Here is a 16,792-nt window from a genome sequence, read left to right as displayed (position 1 = left end):
CATGAGTGCCACCAGCAGACTTGCCTCACTCCTATACATGTAGCAACAACCTGGTTTGTGTGTGGGAAGCTAATGCCTCCCCAAATGCAGCAAACTCTCCTCTTGATTTTAGAAAAGCAGTTTAGTTACAGGCAAATGCATACATGCATGATAAATACTACTCTAATGCACACTTTAATTTTTTGAGTCAGTAGCTTCACTAATTAAAGTTCTACATTAATATTCTTCTGCCAAAATCAAATAAAAAGAAACAAGAGTTATTTGTCTTGCACTTACTTAGCTCCTTCTCCTGCCCACCTAGGCTTAGATGACAGCATGGAGGGACTGTCACGTGGTCAGAAGCTGGGGGAGTAAAGAAAAGGAGGCAAAGCGAACGGGCTCTCAATCTTTAGGTTGGACAACCTAGCTTGGGATGACGTTAGGATGGTTATGTACTTGGTACCTAGCTTCAGAGATATAGCAGTAGATAAACAGCACAAATAACTCTGTATTCTGTAACTGCTAGCATTAAGTAAGAAGTCAAAGGAGTATGCTTTCCTGGCTTCCTTTAAGAAACTGCTCCATTTGAAAAACAAGATATTTGACTTGCCAGGACATTTGTCTTTATAATCTAAAAATTTTCCAATGTGCATTTTAAAAGTTTGAAACAATGCAAACACTTCCAAGACCTATTTATCTCAGAATATTTCTTAAAACTTACTTAATGTACAATGCTAGGTCTGTGGCTAAAATAGCTTGCTTGATTATTTTCAGCGTGGTCTTATATTCTTCAATGGAGAGGCCACTGAGAATCTGATTGCCCTTTATAAAAAAGAAAACCATCATTAGCACTCCACTTGGAGAAGCTGCTGACAAGAACAAAATCTGAAGTTACAGTGACATTATCTTAAACACACACCTTGTATTCTGAGCTAATGAATACAGAGGACACCTGCTTACTTGGAATAAATGCCATGAAATGATGTTTGCCCTCTATGCTTCCACCCCTACCACCTCGTCTGATAAGAAAGACAGCTTCATAACGGTACATCTACCTACACATGCATGTTTTTCCAAAACTTAAACTCCTTTGTCCAGACCTAAAATCTAATAACTACTATATATCTTTGTCCTTTGGACAGGTTAATTGCTATAGTGTACAGCAAGAGAAACTTTGAAAAATCAAAGCCATCTTAATGGACACGAAGAGTAGAGTAGTGAAACTTTTAAACAAAATGATTATAAAGAAATCAGTTCTCTATGGATTTTGTAATAAATCCAGTAACATTTTTTTTGGATGCAAATTTATATAATTTTAATTTATTCAATACTGAGAACAGTGTGTATTCTTTAGGAGTATGCCAATACAGATGGGTTACTGGGCGTGGGCCAAAGGTGTGTTTACTGGTGATAAAAAGCAAGGATGGGTTAAAACATCTATAAAAAATATTGAAAAGGTGGTAAATTCAGCTGTAAACAATGAAAAATTTTTGCTATATAACCATTTAAAAAAAATTTCTTGTCTGTAATTTAAAGCATAGTGGCTCTCTCATCTTGAACTACGGAAAGCATCTCTTGGAGACTCAGCATATATTCAAAACAACATCTGCAAATTAAGTCAGATGTGCTTCCTAAATCTCAGGGCCAATAAAAAACCCCAGAGGTGTAGGAATGAGATCTGGAGGCAAAGGATTTGTTCTGAAGACAGGGACACTGCTCTGTGTGGTGTGCCAGGGCTAAGACACTAGTTCGAGAATAACTAGATGCCAACATTGTGGCATATATCTAATTAATGAATCCATGATTACAACCATAAACATTGTTTTTTAAGTATGAAATCATTTTAGGTTCTAGACCAGAAAGAAAACTATTTAGAAAAAAACTCTTGATACTTATATTTATTTTAAGAGATTTTTAAAAAAAATTTTTTTTGTATTTATTTATGATAGTCACAGAGAGAGAGAGAGAGAGAGAGAGAGAGAGAGAGAGAGGCGGTGCAAAGACACAGGCAGAGGGAGAAGCAGGCTCCATGCACCGGGAGCCCGACGTGGGATTCGATCCCGGGTCTCCAGAATCGCGCCCTGGGCCAAAGGCAGGCGCCAAACTGCTGCGCCACCCAGGGATCCCCCATATTTATTTTAAAATAGAACAATTTCAAGTGGAAAAAGAAAGAAAAGGTTACTACTCTGTGGGATGGCTTGCAATCTCCAAGGTTTGGAGGCATGGGGTTGATTTCAGTCCAGTCCTTTTCAAGGACCACAAAGAGGGCTAAAGAACCTTAGCAGGGGGCACCTGGGTGGCTCAGCAGTTAAGCATCTGCCTTTGGCTCAGGGTGTGATCCCGGGGTCCTGGGATAGAGCCCTGCATTGGGCTCCCTGCAGGGAGCCTGCTTCTCTTTCTGCCTATGTCTCTGCCTCTCTCTGTGCGTGTCTCTCATAAATAAATAAAATTTTAAAAAAGAAAAAAATAAAGAACCTTAGCTTTAGAAAGGAGGTGAAAGTGAGCAACCCGATTTTCAGGAGCTGAGGAAGGAGCCATAAATAAACCAGACAGAGGTGATCATTCACATTAAAGAAATATCTAGTAGAAAAACCTCACAAATGAAGGCACTTGGCAGGGATCATGAACTTACCCACAAGAAAATAACTTGGTTTAAACACCTACCAGGCACAAAGGGTAAGAAACCCCTCACAGTACCTGTCTGTTGAGAATGTTCATGTCCCTCTTCTTACCTATTCCCTACTCCCCAAGTCTGGAGGGGTAGGAAACTACATGGGGGTTTAGGAATGAGGAAGGAGATTTAAAAAAAAAAAAAAAAAAAGACTAGAAAACTCATGGGACTCCCAAATTTCTAGGGCTCAGAGAAGAACTAGCTACTCTGGGTAAACATAAAAAGATGGAGGTAAAATTGCTTTAAGAGTATATACCATGCATTGTGTTTGTTCCACATAAGTTGTAGTCTTCACTTTTTTCCTATTATAAAGGTAATACATGCATTTAGTAGACAGTGTGAATAATGAACAAATCAAAATAAGAACATAAAAAGTATTAATAATTTAACTAGACAAAGACCACCTTTGTTGATGTTTTGGTGTACATTATTTTATTTTCCTTAACATAAATTAGCATAGCATACGCTTTTTTACATTGATAAATACTCATTTCACCAAACTGTTGAGTAGCTTTATTCCTTAACATAACAGTTTGTTAGTGGTCAGAAGATTCAATAAAAAGAGGAACAGGCATGGTTTTGTGAAAGCAAACCTTTGAGAGCTGTATAAACCACTTCATTTGACCAAAAAAAAAAAAAAAAAAAAAAGAATTAACTGAGAGCCATAAAATACTAGTTTTGCTTGTTTCTAGTTTGCAAAAACCAAACAGAGGTGAGTAACCAGATATCCTTTATCAGGCAACACTTAGACAGTCTTGGTTGTCTAGAGAAATGAGGCTAGGAAGATCGCAAATGTTTTGGCTTTGCCTTCCTTACCCAAAAAGGAATAAAGCATGCTCAAGAATTTATGATGCTGGGAATAAATCCAAAATTTAAAAATAAAACTGAATTTATAAAGCTCCCTTTTAAAATTCCACAACCATAAAGTAGGTACTTACTGGACTATTAAGAATCATCAGGCACTGGTCAAAATGATGATGCTCCATGATTGAATGGCAGTAGAGTTGAGCAAGTGGGTGTTCACTTCTGCAAAATATTTTGTTGAAGAGAGAAAAACAGTTTAAAATGACCAATTTCCCCCCAATATGTCAGTTATTAATGTCTTCTTCATACCGGTTAATAAAAAAACGGGCTACTGCACAAAATTAATCAAACTAACAATTTTCTCTACTTTTGCTAGGGAAAAAAGTGAGTTAATCTCTGGGAAATAGAGAGTCAAACTATTTTCAAATACCTGTGTGATCAGTGCCAGTTCAACTTCACTGGTTTTAATACTGATAAAATAGTAAATTGGAAGAAGGACAAAAGACTAATTTCTTGAGACATGAAAAAAAAAATCTCTGAAATACCTGTACCAATGAGATTTTTCAGTTTCAAAACTGCAATTTAAAACCTGGAACAAATTTCAGTGCTAGTCTTTCCACTGAAATAAGGCTGGAGGTCAGCATATTCACACGTGCCTACATATCCAAAAACAGCAGACTGAGATGGAATTATCAGGTTCAATTTTGGAAGGCACAGAAAAGGGGCAGGGCTGGTGCACGCCCCCCTTTGAAGGGAGGGAGGAGACAACTGTGTTGGGACACATGCCCCATGTGGGATCCAGGTTATTTCAGTATGGGGTCTCCTGCAAGCTCTTTAATTTGAGCTTGGGGGAAACAGTGGGGACCATTTGGCTGGGTGAAGAGGGTGGGAAGGATAATTACACTCAGTTCATTATACGGAACACGCAGTCACAAATCGAGATCTAAAGCATGACACACACAGCCCTCTGCCTCATACTTCTCATGATCCTTCACATGTGAATACGAAGCACAATTTCCACCATTTTTTCTTGAAAAGAAAAAGTCAGAGATCCTGAAAGTCTCTGTTTCTAAAATTTATAGGACAGGGGTTTATGAATTGTAAAGTACAAGTCAGTGTTGGAGAACACAGTTGACTTTGTTATTTCTTTATGCTACTATATGAATCATTAATTTACTTTGCATTTAACTTGAAGATAGAGAAGCTGCCCAAGAGGGAAGGAATAGAACACCGGAAGGAAATGAGCGGAGTAAGAGTAGCTTAAGGGAAAACCCAATCAATAAAAGGGAAATAAACCTAAGAGAGTGGGCAGTCGTCTATTCTTGTTTAATCTTCCACCAATCCTGCCGACTCCCAAACCTCCATTTTCGGTGCTGCTGTAACCTTTCCCAAGTTAGCTCCTGCCTGCCCGCCTGCCTTGCTCCCTCCACGTGCAGGGAGTTGTACAATGGACCAGATGCTGCGCTCGCCATCGGATGATGGGACAAACGGATGGAGTCAAATGAGCAGAGTTATAAAAAAACACACACGTAAATTTGTTGGAGACTGCTGGAAGCTAGGTAGGAGGCCACTGGGAAGCTGGCAGTCCTGGTTCTAGTTACGTGGGTACGAGACAGCCGGGGCTAGGGTCACAGACTCCCACACAAGCAGCAGCAGAGCTGTCTGAAAGCTCCGTAGAGGTAGGAGTTGGCAATGAATCCTGATGCTGGGGCCCGGCCGGGCTCTTCCTGGGGGGGAGTATGAATGCCCAGTTCCTACCTTGTCCTTTATTGACGTTGGAAAAAAGGGAGAAGACGATTAGGGTGGGAGGTGAAGGAGGGGAAGAGGTCTAGTTGAGGGCGGGACCTGCAGACTTCAAGGTGCCTGAGGTCCACCAATGGATATAAACGTCTGTGCTTGGCTCTGGGCTGGAGGTGTAGACCCGGAACACTTCACCCTGCAGGTGGTTAGTAATCCGGGCCACGGGAGTAGATTAGGCGACGCTGAATAATGGAGGGCCTGGGGTAAAAAGAATGCTGGCCTCCCAGGCAGCCCGGGTGGCCCAGCGGTTTAGCGCCGCCTTTAGTCCAGGGCGTGATGATGGAGACCCGGGATCGAGTCCCACGTGGGGATCCCTGCAGGGAGCCTGCTTCTCCCTCTGCCTGTGTCTCTGCCCCTCTTTCTCTCTGTTTGTGTGTCTCTCATGAATAAATAAAATCTTATAAATAAAGTAATAATAAAAAAAGAATGCTGGCCTTCCTTCTGAATTCTGGCTTGCGTTCTGTGCTTCTTCTCGACTTTGGCCAGAGCCTTTTCTTGCCATTCAGACTGGCCTCGCTAAGGTCAACCTCAAAGCGACAACCATAGCCTTCCTCATTCCCTCCACTTAGATAAGGAAAAGCTTCTAGAGTACCTGTTTCTTTCCAATGAGATGTAAGAAACTCAAGGATATACAGTATTAGTTTAATATCAATTTTGCTCCACCAGCTGGAGCAAAATTGTTCGGACATCTATTACCTTGTTAGACTGTAAGCCTCGAGTTTGGTCACATGTTTCCCCTAATGATAATAATTACCATTTGCTGAGAACCTCCAACATGTCACGGACTGTGCAAGTAGTTGATGTTCACTTTTTGTTTCATACGGGACACTTCTGCTCAGCACACAGAAAGCCGCAGCCCCACCTCTGACTCCAGCCACTGCTGTAGTGGCCAGTTCTGTGCGTGACTTCACGGGCCCACTTGCTGAGCCTGCGCTACGGAGGAGCTGAGGCCCAAGGAGGTGGTCTCTGCCCAGTGGGGCACGGCAGCTTGTGGCTGGCTGGCCGTCTCCCCTCGGCCCCGTCCATTTATGCACAGTTCTGGGTCTCATTTCCCACGACTTCTCAAAAGCGCCTGGCAGGACTGAGCACCAGCTGCCCGTCCGAGTGGACGGCTGGTAGCTCATCTTCCCCTTGGCTTCTCCTTCTTTCGCGTCTTCACTCGCAGGCCTGCACTCCAGCTCCCCGGGGATCACAGGCACAAATGTGTGCACCCCAGCGTGTGTCTCAGGCTGTGCCCCCCGGGAGCCCCAGGCTGAGGCCTCTCTCAGATTGGCATTTCAGCATTTATTCTTTAGCATTTGGCATTTATTCTTTAGACAACCAAGAGTTCGGAGGGATGATCTAACTTGCTCAAGGTCAAAATAAATGGCAGAGCCGGGATTCAAACACATCCTCTCACCACATCATGCTGGCCCACGCCACCCCGGCCCTTTGCACACAGCAGCCACTTACTGACATACTTAGAAGCTGGACCAGAAATGCCATTAGGCAGATACGACACAAATTTGTTTAAACTTTCGAGCACATTATTACATTTTTAGATAATGCAGAAAGGACTGTTTCACATTACAAAAACTTCTTGGGTTGTGGGATAGATGAATGCAAATTATGTGTGTTTGCCTTTGCTTACATTCTAAAAATATGATCTGTGAATCAATAAAAGGGTGACAAATGCCCAAGGTTTCCTGTTTACAAAAATATTCATGGACAGCAATGTATTCTACATTCCATTGCTTTTTACTCCTTCAAACATGAGACTATGTTGCTTCCTTATATGAGATCCTGTCACGAGGACCCATCTGAGCCACTACTGCCACCGAGCTTTATTCCCACGCTGATGTCAACAAGCAGCATGGACCGTACGCCCTTCCTGCATTTTCCTCTTGTCCTACAGTCGTTTGTCCATCTCCTCGAGCGGCGTTAGGATACCAGTGCCCAATCCGAACATTCTAAATATAGAAAGCCTTAGAAATCGATAGAAATGTATGCTCTGTGAGAAGAACAATGCCTGCTGCCCCTGCTGCTTTACAGACTCTCAACAACCATCCTTGATTTTGCTTCTCATCCATATATATTACTCTTGGGCTCGGCTCTCTCAACTACCTATCGTAAGCCATGTCAACCCCACTGACTTCTTTACTTCCCAGTTTTTCTCCAAATGATCACTGTATTCCAGCAGTCAGGGGCTATTTTACCTTTGCATTCTCTGCCATCAAATTACATGCCACAGATGTTCAAGCTGATGATTCATTTGGCCTTTTGACCCTAGTTCTATGAACGCCTTGACTCTACTGAGTGTCTCTTCTCACGTCAACAATACATATGTCTTTCTTTGTTCCACAGCTACTAGGTGCTGCTAGACACAGTATTTTTGCTGTTCCAACATGGGACAAAGCAAGATCTTGAATTCCTGTACGTCCTTAACAGCATCCCCCCTTTGAAAAGGCTAAAAGCTGGAGAGCATTTACTCTGTGCAGGGTACTGTTACAAGTTCTTTACTTTTATTTATACTCCTTAATCCTTGTCAACAAAACAAAACAAACAAAACAAACTACAAGACAGGTACTGTCATTATTCCATTACACAGAGAAGGAAATATGGATAGGGATGTTAAATGACTCGTTCAAGGTCAGATGGTAAGGGGAGGAGTCAGTATTTGCTTTTGCACCCAGGCATCTGGCTCGAGTTGGCCCTTAACCACCGTAACCATCGTGGCTACTGTGGGGCGGCCTGAGGACTAACTAAATTCATATATATAAATTACTAAGAGGAGCTCCCAATGCCAGATGGCAAGGGCCATATTAAGTGTTAACTTCTATTATTATTTTTATTAGCTGGTGACATTAGGACTCCTTGAACTTGCACTTTTTGCATACTGAGAGACTCTAGTAGTGTCTCAGGCCCTCCATCCTCAGTGGGAATGATCTCCTTCCTGGCTAATACAGACTATGCCCAGTTGAACTTTACAAACTGTGATTCCTGTGCTGTCTTTACTGCCCTGCTGTGGCCTTCAGAGCCTGCTGACAGTCCATTGCCACCATGCCAGCCCAGGTCTCCAGCTCACTTCTGTTTCTCTGACAGAGAGTGAATACCAGGGTACAAATGCAGGCCTGAGATACACGGTGGATTATAGTTACCAGGAAGTTCTTTCATTCTGATTTTATGGAAACTTAATCTTGGAAAAAAGACCAAACAAACAACCTATTCCTTTGATCATTTTACCTCTTCTAACTCCCAACTCATTTATTATTTTCTCCTCATTGCCAACACTCCTTTCCCTCTGTCCTTCTCGTGCCTTCCTCCCTAAATACACACGCATGCATGTGTAGGTCCCATTTCTTCCATTTTCATAAGTGGCCCCACTGCTGTTCCAGTTTCTTGGGCCAGGAGGCAGGATTTCCCCCTTCCTTCAGGCATATAACCATCTGTTTAATATTAAATGGAAAGACCTTTCTCCTTCCATCTCCTCCTCACTGCGGCCAGTAGGATGGTCACCATGACTCTGGCTTGCTGTAGCAGCCTCTGAGCTGCACTCTGAGGTTCCAGTTCTGATCCATTACAGCCCGTGTCTGACTTTTCAGGCTCTCCTTCTCAAGCAAGGTCTTTACTGCCCACTGCAGTGGCTCCTTGTTTCTTCACTCTACCGCATCTCAAGTATACTGCTTGGTTTTATAGCTCTCTCTCCAAGGGGCCTATAACTTCTACTTGATCACCCTCTTACTCCCCATCCCTTGTCGGTGAGCCTCCTGACTGCACAGGCCATGATCGGTGTCCCATGGGAATGCCCCCCACCTCACAGTGTTTCTGGGATATCTTTGTCTTCTATCCTTTCTGATTCTGACCCACTTCCTAGGATCTCACTTCTCCCATGAACAGTGGAGATGGACAGCACCAGTCTTGACCAATCTCCTCTGCCGAACGCTTACAATCAATCCCCATTACTAAACAACTCAGGACTTACTAGGGGCTTTCTTGTGTTGATCACCACTGTTTCATGAGACTATGGTAATTACTTACCACAGGAACCACATTTCATGCTTTATAGCTCTCTTTCGGCCTAACAAAGTGCCAGGCCCTGGTAATTAATTGCCCATTAGCCGGCTGCCTAAAATGTAGGATACTTTCACTCTATTATTTCAAGTCTGATAAAATGTCAGACTTGAATCTAACCAGATAAATGCATCCACAACAGTCTTCTTATATTGACTGCAGGCCCAATCCAAGAGGTTTCTTTACAGGAGCTGAGTGTTACACTGTGCTCTCTCTACTAGATGTCTGTACTTTGTCATTTTGTTCCTACTATTCTGTTTTTATTTATTTATTTATTTATTTATTTATTTATTTATTTATTTATTTATTTTTATTTATTTATGATAGTCACAGAGAGAGAGAGAGAGAGAGAGGCAGAGACATAGGCAGAGGGAGAAGCAGGCTCCATGCACCGGGAGCCCGACGTGGGATTCGATCCCGGGTCTCCAGGACCGCGCCCTGGGCCAAAGGCAGGCGCTAAACCACTGCACCACCCAGGGATCCCTACTATTCTGTTTTTAAAATAATAATTTAATATCTTTCTCTTACCCACCCAAATGGGAGAAGAAAGTATAGCATTGAACTCTTCCCACTGGCACACCTGTAGTACTCCTCATAATGGCAGTTTTCCTAATCAAGTAAGCCATCAAAGAACCAAATAATGGCGGCACCTGGGTGGCTCAGTTGGTTAAGCATCTGCCTTTAGCTCAGGTCATGATCCTAGGGTCCTGGGACCAAGCTCTGCACTGGGTTCCCTACTGAGCAGGGAGCCTGCTCTTCCCTCTCCTCTTTCCCCTGCTCGTGCTCTCTCTTTCTCTCTGTCAAATAAATGAAATCTTTTTCCAAAAACAACAACAACAATAACAACAAAAAAATAATGAGTCAAAATGAAATTTCTTGTACATCTTACCTCAAATTAATTTTCTGACAAGATGTTCAAGAGGAATGAATGACAGGAGAGTTCAGTTTCTAATTTTGCTACCACATGAGTGCTTTTCATCTTTTTGATATATTAGTTTTATTTCTGTGCCTTCTTCTATTGTGATAGTTTTCTTCATGTAGTGTTGGAATACTGACGAGATTGGACACTGTATACCTTTTTACAAGTTAGCTCCTTATATGGGAATGTTTATGGTGCTCTTATTCCCCCAAGAGTCCCCTGGTTAAGAAAGTCCTCCTGAGGTATCACTCATTTACCACTAAGGAAAGAAAAAAAAAAAGAAACATCCCTGGAAAATTCTTCATTTCTTCTATTCAAACCACAGAGATGTAGGAAGAAATAAAAATCTCTGAAACTCCTTTAACTTTTTTCTTGAAGTTATTCTTACTTGGTGGAAGTCTGCTTTGTGGTGTGTATGAAGGCAAGATTCTGCAGTCTATGAATTTTTCCCAGGCCTTTTTTTTTTTTTTTTTAAGAGAAGATGACGTTTCTCCAGATGTTTTTCTGGGTAATTATTTTTAAATAAACAAAGGAAAAAAAATAGCTGAGTCTCTAAAGCAAGGCAACATGGCATCTTAGAGCAAACCATACACCAATAATATGTTCAGCTTTGAGGTATGAGGGAACATAGTATTGCTGGCTTGGATCTTTAGGCTAGGTTCCCTCGCTATGTATCTTTTTGTGTGGTTGTTCCCTATCGTAATTACTCCCGGGTCAACATGAGGCTCCGGAGCATGATCATGCGACAGAGGACACAGGACAGACATGTGATCCAGTCTGTTCTCCAAAACGTTTCCTCTTTAAGTTTAGATCTTAGGAAAGAGCCAGTCTCTGACACTCAGGCAAGAGCTTGATATCTTTTCCCATCAAAGGTCAGCAGAGGACACGGTGGCTGCATCATTACAATTCTTTTTACATGAAGTTTTCCATTTAATTAGATAAAGGGAATCTGAAATTCCTTCAAGATATCAGACATCTGGAATTTCCTTAAGAGATCTATCCATTAGTCGCATCACTTGCATACTTTAAGAAAGTGCTCAGTAGTAAGAGATTTTGCCATTAAGATGTAGGCTTTCCAACTAAATTGCTACAAGTAAATAAACATGTGACGGTGGCTTAGAAATCTCATGAAAAGTGATGTCACCTTTATCCTCTCATTTGTCATTGCAAATGTCACTTTAGGATGGCCCGAAAAGGAGCCTGAAACACTTGTCTCAAGAGTCAGTATCTATTCTCAAGATCAGTCAAAAAGCAGACTTCTGGTGCTGATAGGACTATCACTAGCATCTGCTGCTAAGACTTAGCGCTTAAGTATGCACTTCACATTCTACCTGGTATTGGTATGTGTTATTTTTTAAAACTTACATCAACCCTATGAGGTAGGTAATATTATCTCCATTTTACAGAGCAGGAAATTGAAGCATAGAGAAATAAGTTCCCTTGCCCAAGGTCATACAGGAGCTGTGTGCCAAAGGTAGGGTTTGAGTCTCATCTGACTGCAGGCCCAAACTTGCCAACACTGCACTCCACTGTCTTCCCTAAGACCAAAAGCCTCCTTCTACTGAGTTCTTCCTAAGTAGTTAGGATCAAGCTAAGCACTTTTCAAATATTATCTCCTCTATTTCAGGGTAAAAATTTACCTTTTTTGAACTAGGTTTTTTTTTTTTTAAAGACTTTATTTATTTGAGAGAGAGAGAGAAAGAGAGAGAGAGAGAGAGAGAGAAGCAGACTCCCCACTGAGCAGGGAACCCGAGGGGCTGGGTGAGGGGGCTGGATCCCAGGACCCTGATATCTTGATGGATCTGAAGGCAGATGCTTAACCCACTCAGCCACCCAGGCACCCCCTGAGCTAGTCTTAATTGTTTTCTAATGAAGCGCTGAGTATACATAAACTAAAGCAAACCTCTTGGTAATTATCTAGTGAAATTAGATTCTCAACATAAAGATTCTGTTGAACTTCAGGTCAGAAATGTTATCAATCCAATATTGGATTTGGATTATTTTTTTTCCCCATTTCCCTTAAATAAAACCAGAGTATGTTATGGGGCCTTGATCAATTGAAATTTGGTACCATCAAATTTTGCTGTGGCTTTTACCTTAAAAAAGATAGCCCTACAATCGAAAAGAAACATTTTCTTCTCTAGCTGGGGAAAACCTGCCTTACCGCTGTATATAAGAGTTATTCACACCACGGTGGTCCAAGTCGTGGCTGAGAGCAGCAATCAGCAGGGCAAGTATCTCCAGGTCAGTCAGCTTGTTCTGTGTGACCAGAGAAGTCAGAGGAAAGAAAGAGAAAGACAATTTGGTAAAGTTCATTATCCTACCTCTTTTCATCAATCATGTATTTGTTTTTCTGAGTGTTTTTCACATGGGATTCTTTACAGTCACAGAGGACTCATGCTAGAATCCTACTTTGCGGGGAACCAGCTGTACTCTGTCTTCAGGGTGGGATTATTAGAAACGTCATTTATCAACAGAGAAGGTTGAAATGCCTCTAACAATCAGTAATCTGTCCACCTCCTGTAAAGAGCATTAACTTTTCATGATCTCTCTCTATATATATATGTGGAATCATCAAACTAAACTTTAAATAATTGCTATCTCTCTGCCTTCTAACTCCTGAAGATTCTGCTGCCTTCACTCCCTGCTGTTAGTTGCTACATCCTTCAGGAACACAAACAATATGAGCAGTAAGCAAAACGACATAAAAAAAAGAGGATTAGGAATGAAAAAATCTGCCTTTAAAAAGTTGCACAATATATTCCAAGGCCAACCATAGTTATTTTTGTCACATCTGCCATTTGTATTATTTGTACTACTTGTCTCCTTTATCAGTAAGAAAACAAGTTGAAATCATGATCAGCTCCACTCTGCGGGAACCCTCAACATTCTATGCAGTATGTCTACAACGTTAGACAAAATCACCATTTTGTTATTCTTCATAAAAACAGCAAGAATAGTCTTCAGTGGTATAATCCTGGTGACCTTTCTATAGCCCAAAATAAGTTTATCCTAATTTTTATAAATGTTTGCTATGGCAGGAAAATACTACTATGGTATTTCATATGGATTCGTGGACAACAATCCCTTCTTTTAGCTCTAGCCAGTTAAAATGTGCAGCCTATGGAAGGAGAGTCAGAGAATAATATTTTTAGAATTTCCTTAATAAAAAAAAAGAGCATGGAAGCTCTGAATTAAACACAGTTATGTGATGGATGCCTGGTATCACTTACCTAAATAACTAGTCGATTCTCACTGAAGTTAGAATCTAAGAACAGAGATATGGATAAAATTTGGCCTGGAAAGGAACAAATTACTTGAACGTTTTCTGCACTGATTTTCCTTGAATACAGGGTCTGGTCAATGTATACGATATTAAAGCCTTTTCCATGAAATACTACTTAAAAAATTTAACTGAGTGCTCCAGAGAAAATGTGATAGAGAATCCTGGACTTACCTATGAAGCCATTTGAGTTTTTTTTTTTTTTTTTTTTTTTTTTTTGAGGAATTCTACTGTGAAGCTGGTTGAATATGAACACAAGAAATTTGATACTTTTTCTCATACTGTAGACATTTCCTCTGGAGAAAGTATTTATTTGCCCAAAGACTACTAAATTTAACATGAAGTTATTTTAAAGATTTTTTAAAAATATGCCATATATGTTACATATGAAAGAAAATTAATACCTAAGTATTTTGCCATGCTAGTCTTCTTCAATTAACAAGCTGTAATTTATTTTGTAAGTGACAATAAACAGTATTCCAATCATTGTTAGTGCAATATTTAAAAAAAAAAAACCTTGAAAAAATATGCTGTAAATTTTACTACTAAAGCAAGAGGTTTTATATATAAAAACAGCTCTAAAAAGTACCTGAATCTTGCCGGCCTTTAAAGCAGCAAACATGCACTGAGCTGTATTAAAGGCGTGTCTCCAATTATGATAGGCAACATTCTTCCTGTAATTCTTCTTAACACTTAAAATCCACCTGCAAAGAACCTTTAGGAAATAAAGCGTAAGTAGTAATAATGCTTGCTAACACGTATCACATATTTACTCTGTTCCAGGCACTGTAGGAAGCATTTACATCTAAGCCTTGGACTGTGGGGGAGGTACTACGACTTTGAAAATTTCACAGATGAGGAAACTGCCATTCTGAGTGGTAACTCGCTAAAGGTCACATTGCTCCAACGTAAAGGGAGAGGCTAAAATTCAAACTTGAGCAGTTAGACTTCAGAGCCCACCATGTTAACCACCATGCTAATTACGTGAGACGTAAAACGCAAGACAGCTCTAGTGAAGGTATTTTTGGCATGGGTGAAGAAGGTACTGACTAGCTTTTTAAAAGATACTGTGTCTCGTGTGCCATCAAATAGTCAACTGTGTACGAATTCACGAATTCACGTGTAGAGAGTCATGGAAATAGCCACTCTCAAGTTCTTCTCTACTCCCACTTTTTAGTTCTGCAAAGGTATTCGGTGCAAGGCTGGGGAAGTGGACTGGGAGCTGAGATAGAGAGCAATGTCTGAACACAGAATGGAGCTCCAAGTCCTGATGCCATCAGGTCTTTTGTTCCTTTTAAACTACACTTAAGTATTCAGGCAGAGTTACTGCTTGCTTACCAAGAAGTAATTTTTAAAGATATATATGCAAAATAAAGCCCAGAGGTCCCTATGAAAAAGACGTATTTTAAAAGACTGGGAGGGGGGGGAGGACAGACCAGAAAATCTCAAAAGCTGGGTTTAATTCATCTTCCAAGTAGTGTATTCAATAAAATCCCCAGAGATGCCTGGGCCCCAAGCATGGTTATTTTTTGTTTGGGTTAGCATCAGAGTCTGCCTCTCTTCAATTCTGAATGATTTACTATACTTTGGGGGATCTGTGAGAACAAATATGTGCCTCTTCCTCAGTATATCACTGGAGATACCTCAAACACAAAGAACATTGCCCTCGGGCATGGAAAAAGTACCAGGAAAAAGAACGTTGCTTTAACAACATTCAATACAAATGACTGGCTGCAGAAGTAGGCCAAAAACAAGGTTTCTTCTTTGTTGGTAGAAATTGCTTATATAGGGTTTGGTAGAAAAATCAGTGCTTTCATAACCCTCCTTTTCTTTTCAGGTCTTTTTGTTCCTGTTCTATTACGCAGTTCACAGGGAATTCTGATAACGAGCAAGCCAAATGTCCCCTAGCTCTTGCATCTCCAAGTCACCTTATTTAGCAGAGGATTTCTGTGTGCCTAAGACTGACATGTGTTAATCCCAAGTGCAGTTTCTTTCATCATGACCATTTCTGAACAAAATCAGCTAGAAAGAGGATAGTTTCATCTTTTTAGCAGAATTAAGAGCTCTAAACTTGCTTCGATGTGCATAGTTAGAAACTATATGTGTATAGTTAGAAACTATAAAGCGTTAAAGAAAATTACTGATGATGAATTAAAGAATCAAGGAAAACCCAAAAATTTAACCTATGAATATGTCTCTTTACTAATCATAAATCTGTAGATATAATTAAATGTGCATATAATCACAAAATGTGGAATAATGACCAAAATGACTACGAAATATTAATTCCTGATGGACTATTCTACTATCCTTGTAATAAAATGGGACTAAGAGAAATGGGTAATCCAATGGGTACAGTAGTTAGGAACTAGATATAAGCACAGTTTTGGGTTCTATTATCAGGATGACTTTTTTTCATTTTTTTTTTCAGGATGACTTTTTAAAAACATTTCTCGAGTATAGTTAACACATAATGTTACACTAGTTTCAGGTGCACAACACAGTGATTCAACTTCTCTATACATCATGCAATTCTTGCCACAAGTATAGCTACCATCTGTCACCATACAGTGCTATTATGACATCATTGACTTTATCCCCTGTGCCCTTAATCATTCCATAACTGGAAGCCTGTATCTCCCATTCTTCTTCACCCATTTTGCCCATCCCCCCAGCCCTCTCCCCTTTGGCAACCATCAGTTTGCTCTCTGTATATACAGATCTATCAGGATGTTAATAGCATTTAGGAAAATTATAGTCAGATCTGCTCAGTGCTTGGTGGATATGCCTGGCATGTTCAAATCTGCAATATAGTCTTTTGTAAAGGACTACTGAATAATTATGTGCAAATTGCATGACCCTAGGGAGCATGCTCAATACACTGATCAGTCTCCAACAATGACAAAGGCTTCCTAAATCCTGAGTGGCAGACTCAAGATGCTCTGGGACAAAGAGAAGAAACAGAAAACAGCTCAGTTTCTGCCCTCAAGAATCTCAATCAGAGTGAAAATAATAAAAGTGTACATACAAAGGAAATAAAATCGAGACCACAAATTGTCAACAGTATTCCAATGGGTATGAAGTCAAACCTAGGATTGAGTCAGACTCTGAGGAAGTGGGCTGTAGCAGAAAGTGGAACAGCCTTGTTAAGTGGGACAGTCCATTCAGGAGAGGAATGACACGTCAAAGAGAGAAGGTGAAAATTAACGTATGCAGATGTGTTCAAGTAGAGTCAAGAGTCTGTTTCATAGGTCCGCAATAGTAATGGTTGTGATGTTCATAGGAG

At 40.7% G+C, this 16,792-nt stretch overlaps 1 protein-coding gene across 1 annotated transcript in view; it reads right to left on the bottom strand.

Annotated features, from left to right (window-relative positions):
* The window catches only part of PDE5A (phosphodiesterase 5A), a 129,934-nt gene that overhangs the window by 15,178 nt on the left and 97,964 nt on the right, over positions 1–16,792 (bottom strand). Inside the window, 4 exon segments of the mRNA NM_001003188.1 lie at positions 701–801; positions 3,589–3,676; positions 12,388–12,482; positions 14,096–14,221. Coding sequence (NP_001003188.1) covers positions 701–801; positions 3,589–3,676; positions 12,388–12,482; positions 14,096–14,221 — 410 coding nt within the window.

The sequence above is a fragment of the Canis lupus genome, chromosome 32 (assembly GCF_011100685.1).
Source record: "Canis lupus familiaris isolate Mischka breed German Shepherd chromosome 32, alternate assembly UU_Cfam_GSD_1.0, whole genome shotgun sequence".
NCBI lineage: Eukaryota > Metazoa > Chordata > Mammalia > Carnivora > Canidae > Canis > Canis lupus.
This window is presented reverse-complemented; position numbering and strand designations above follow the sequence as displayed.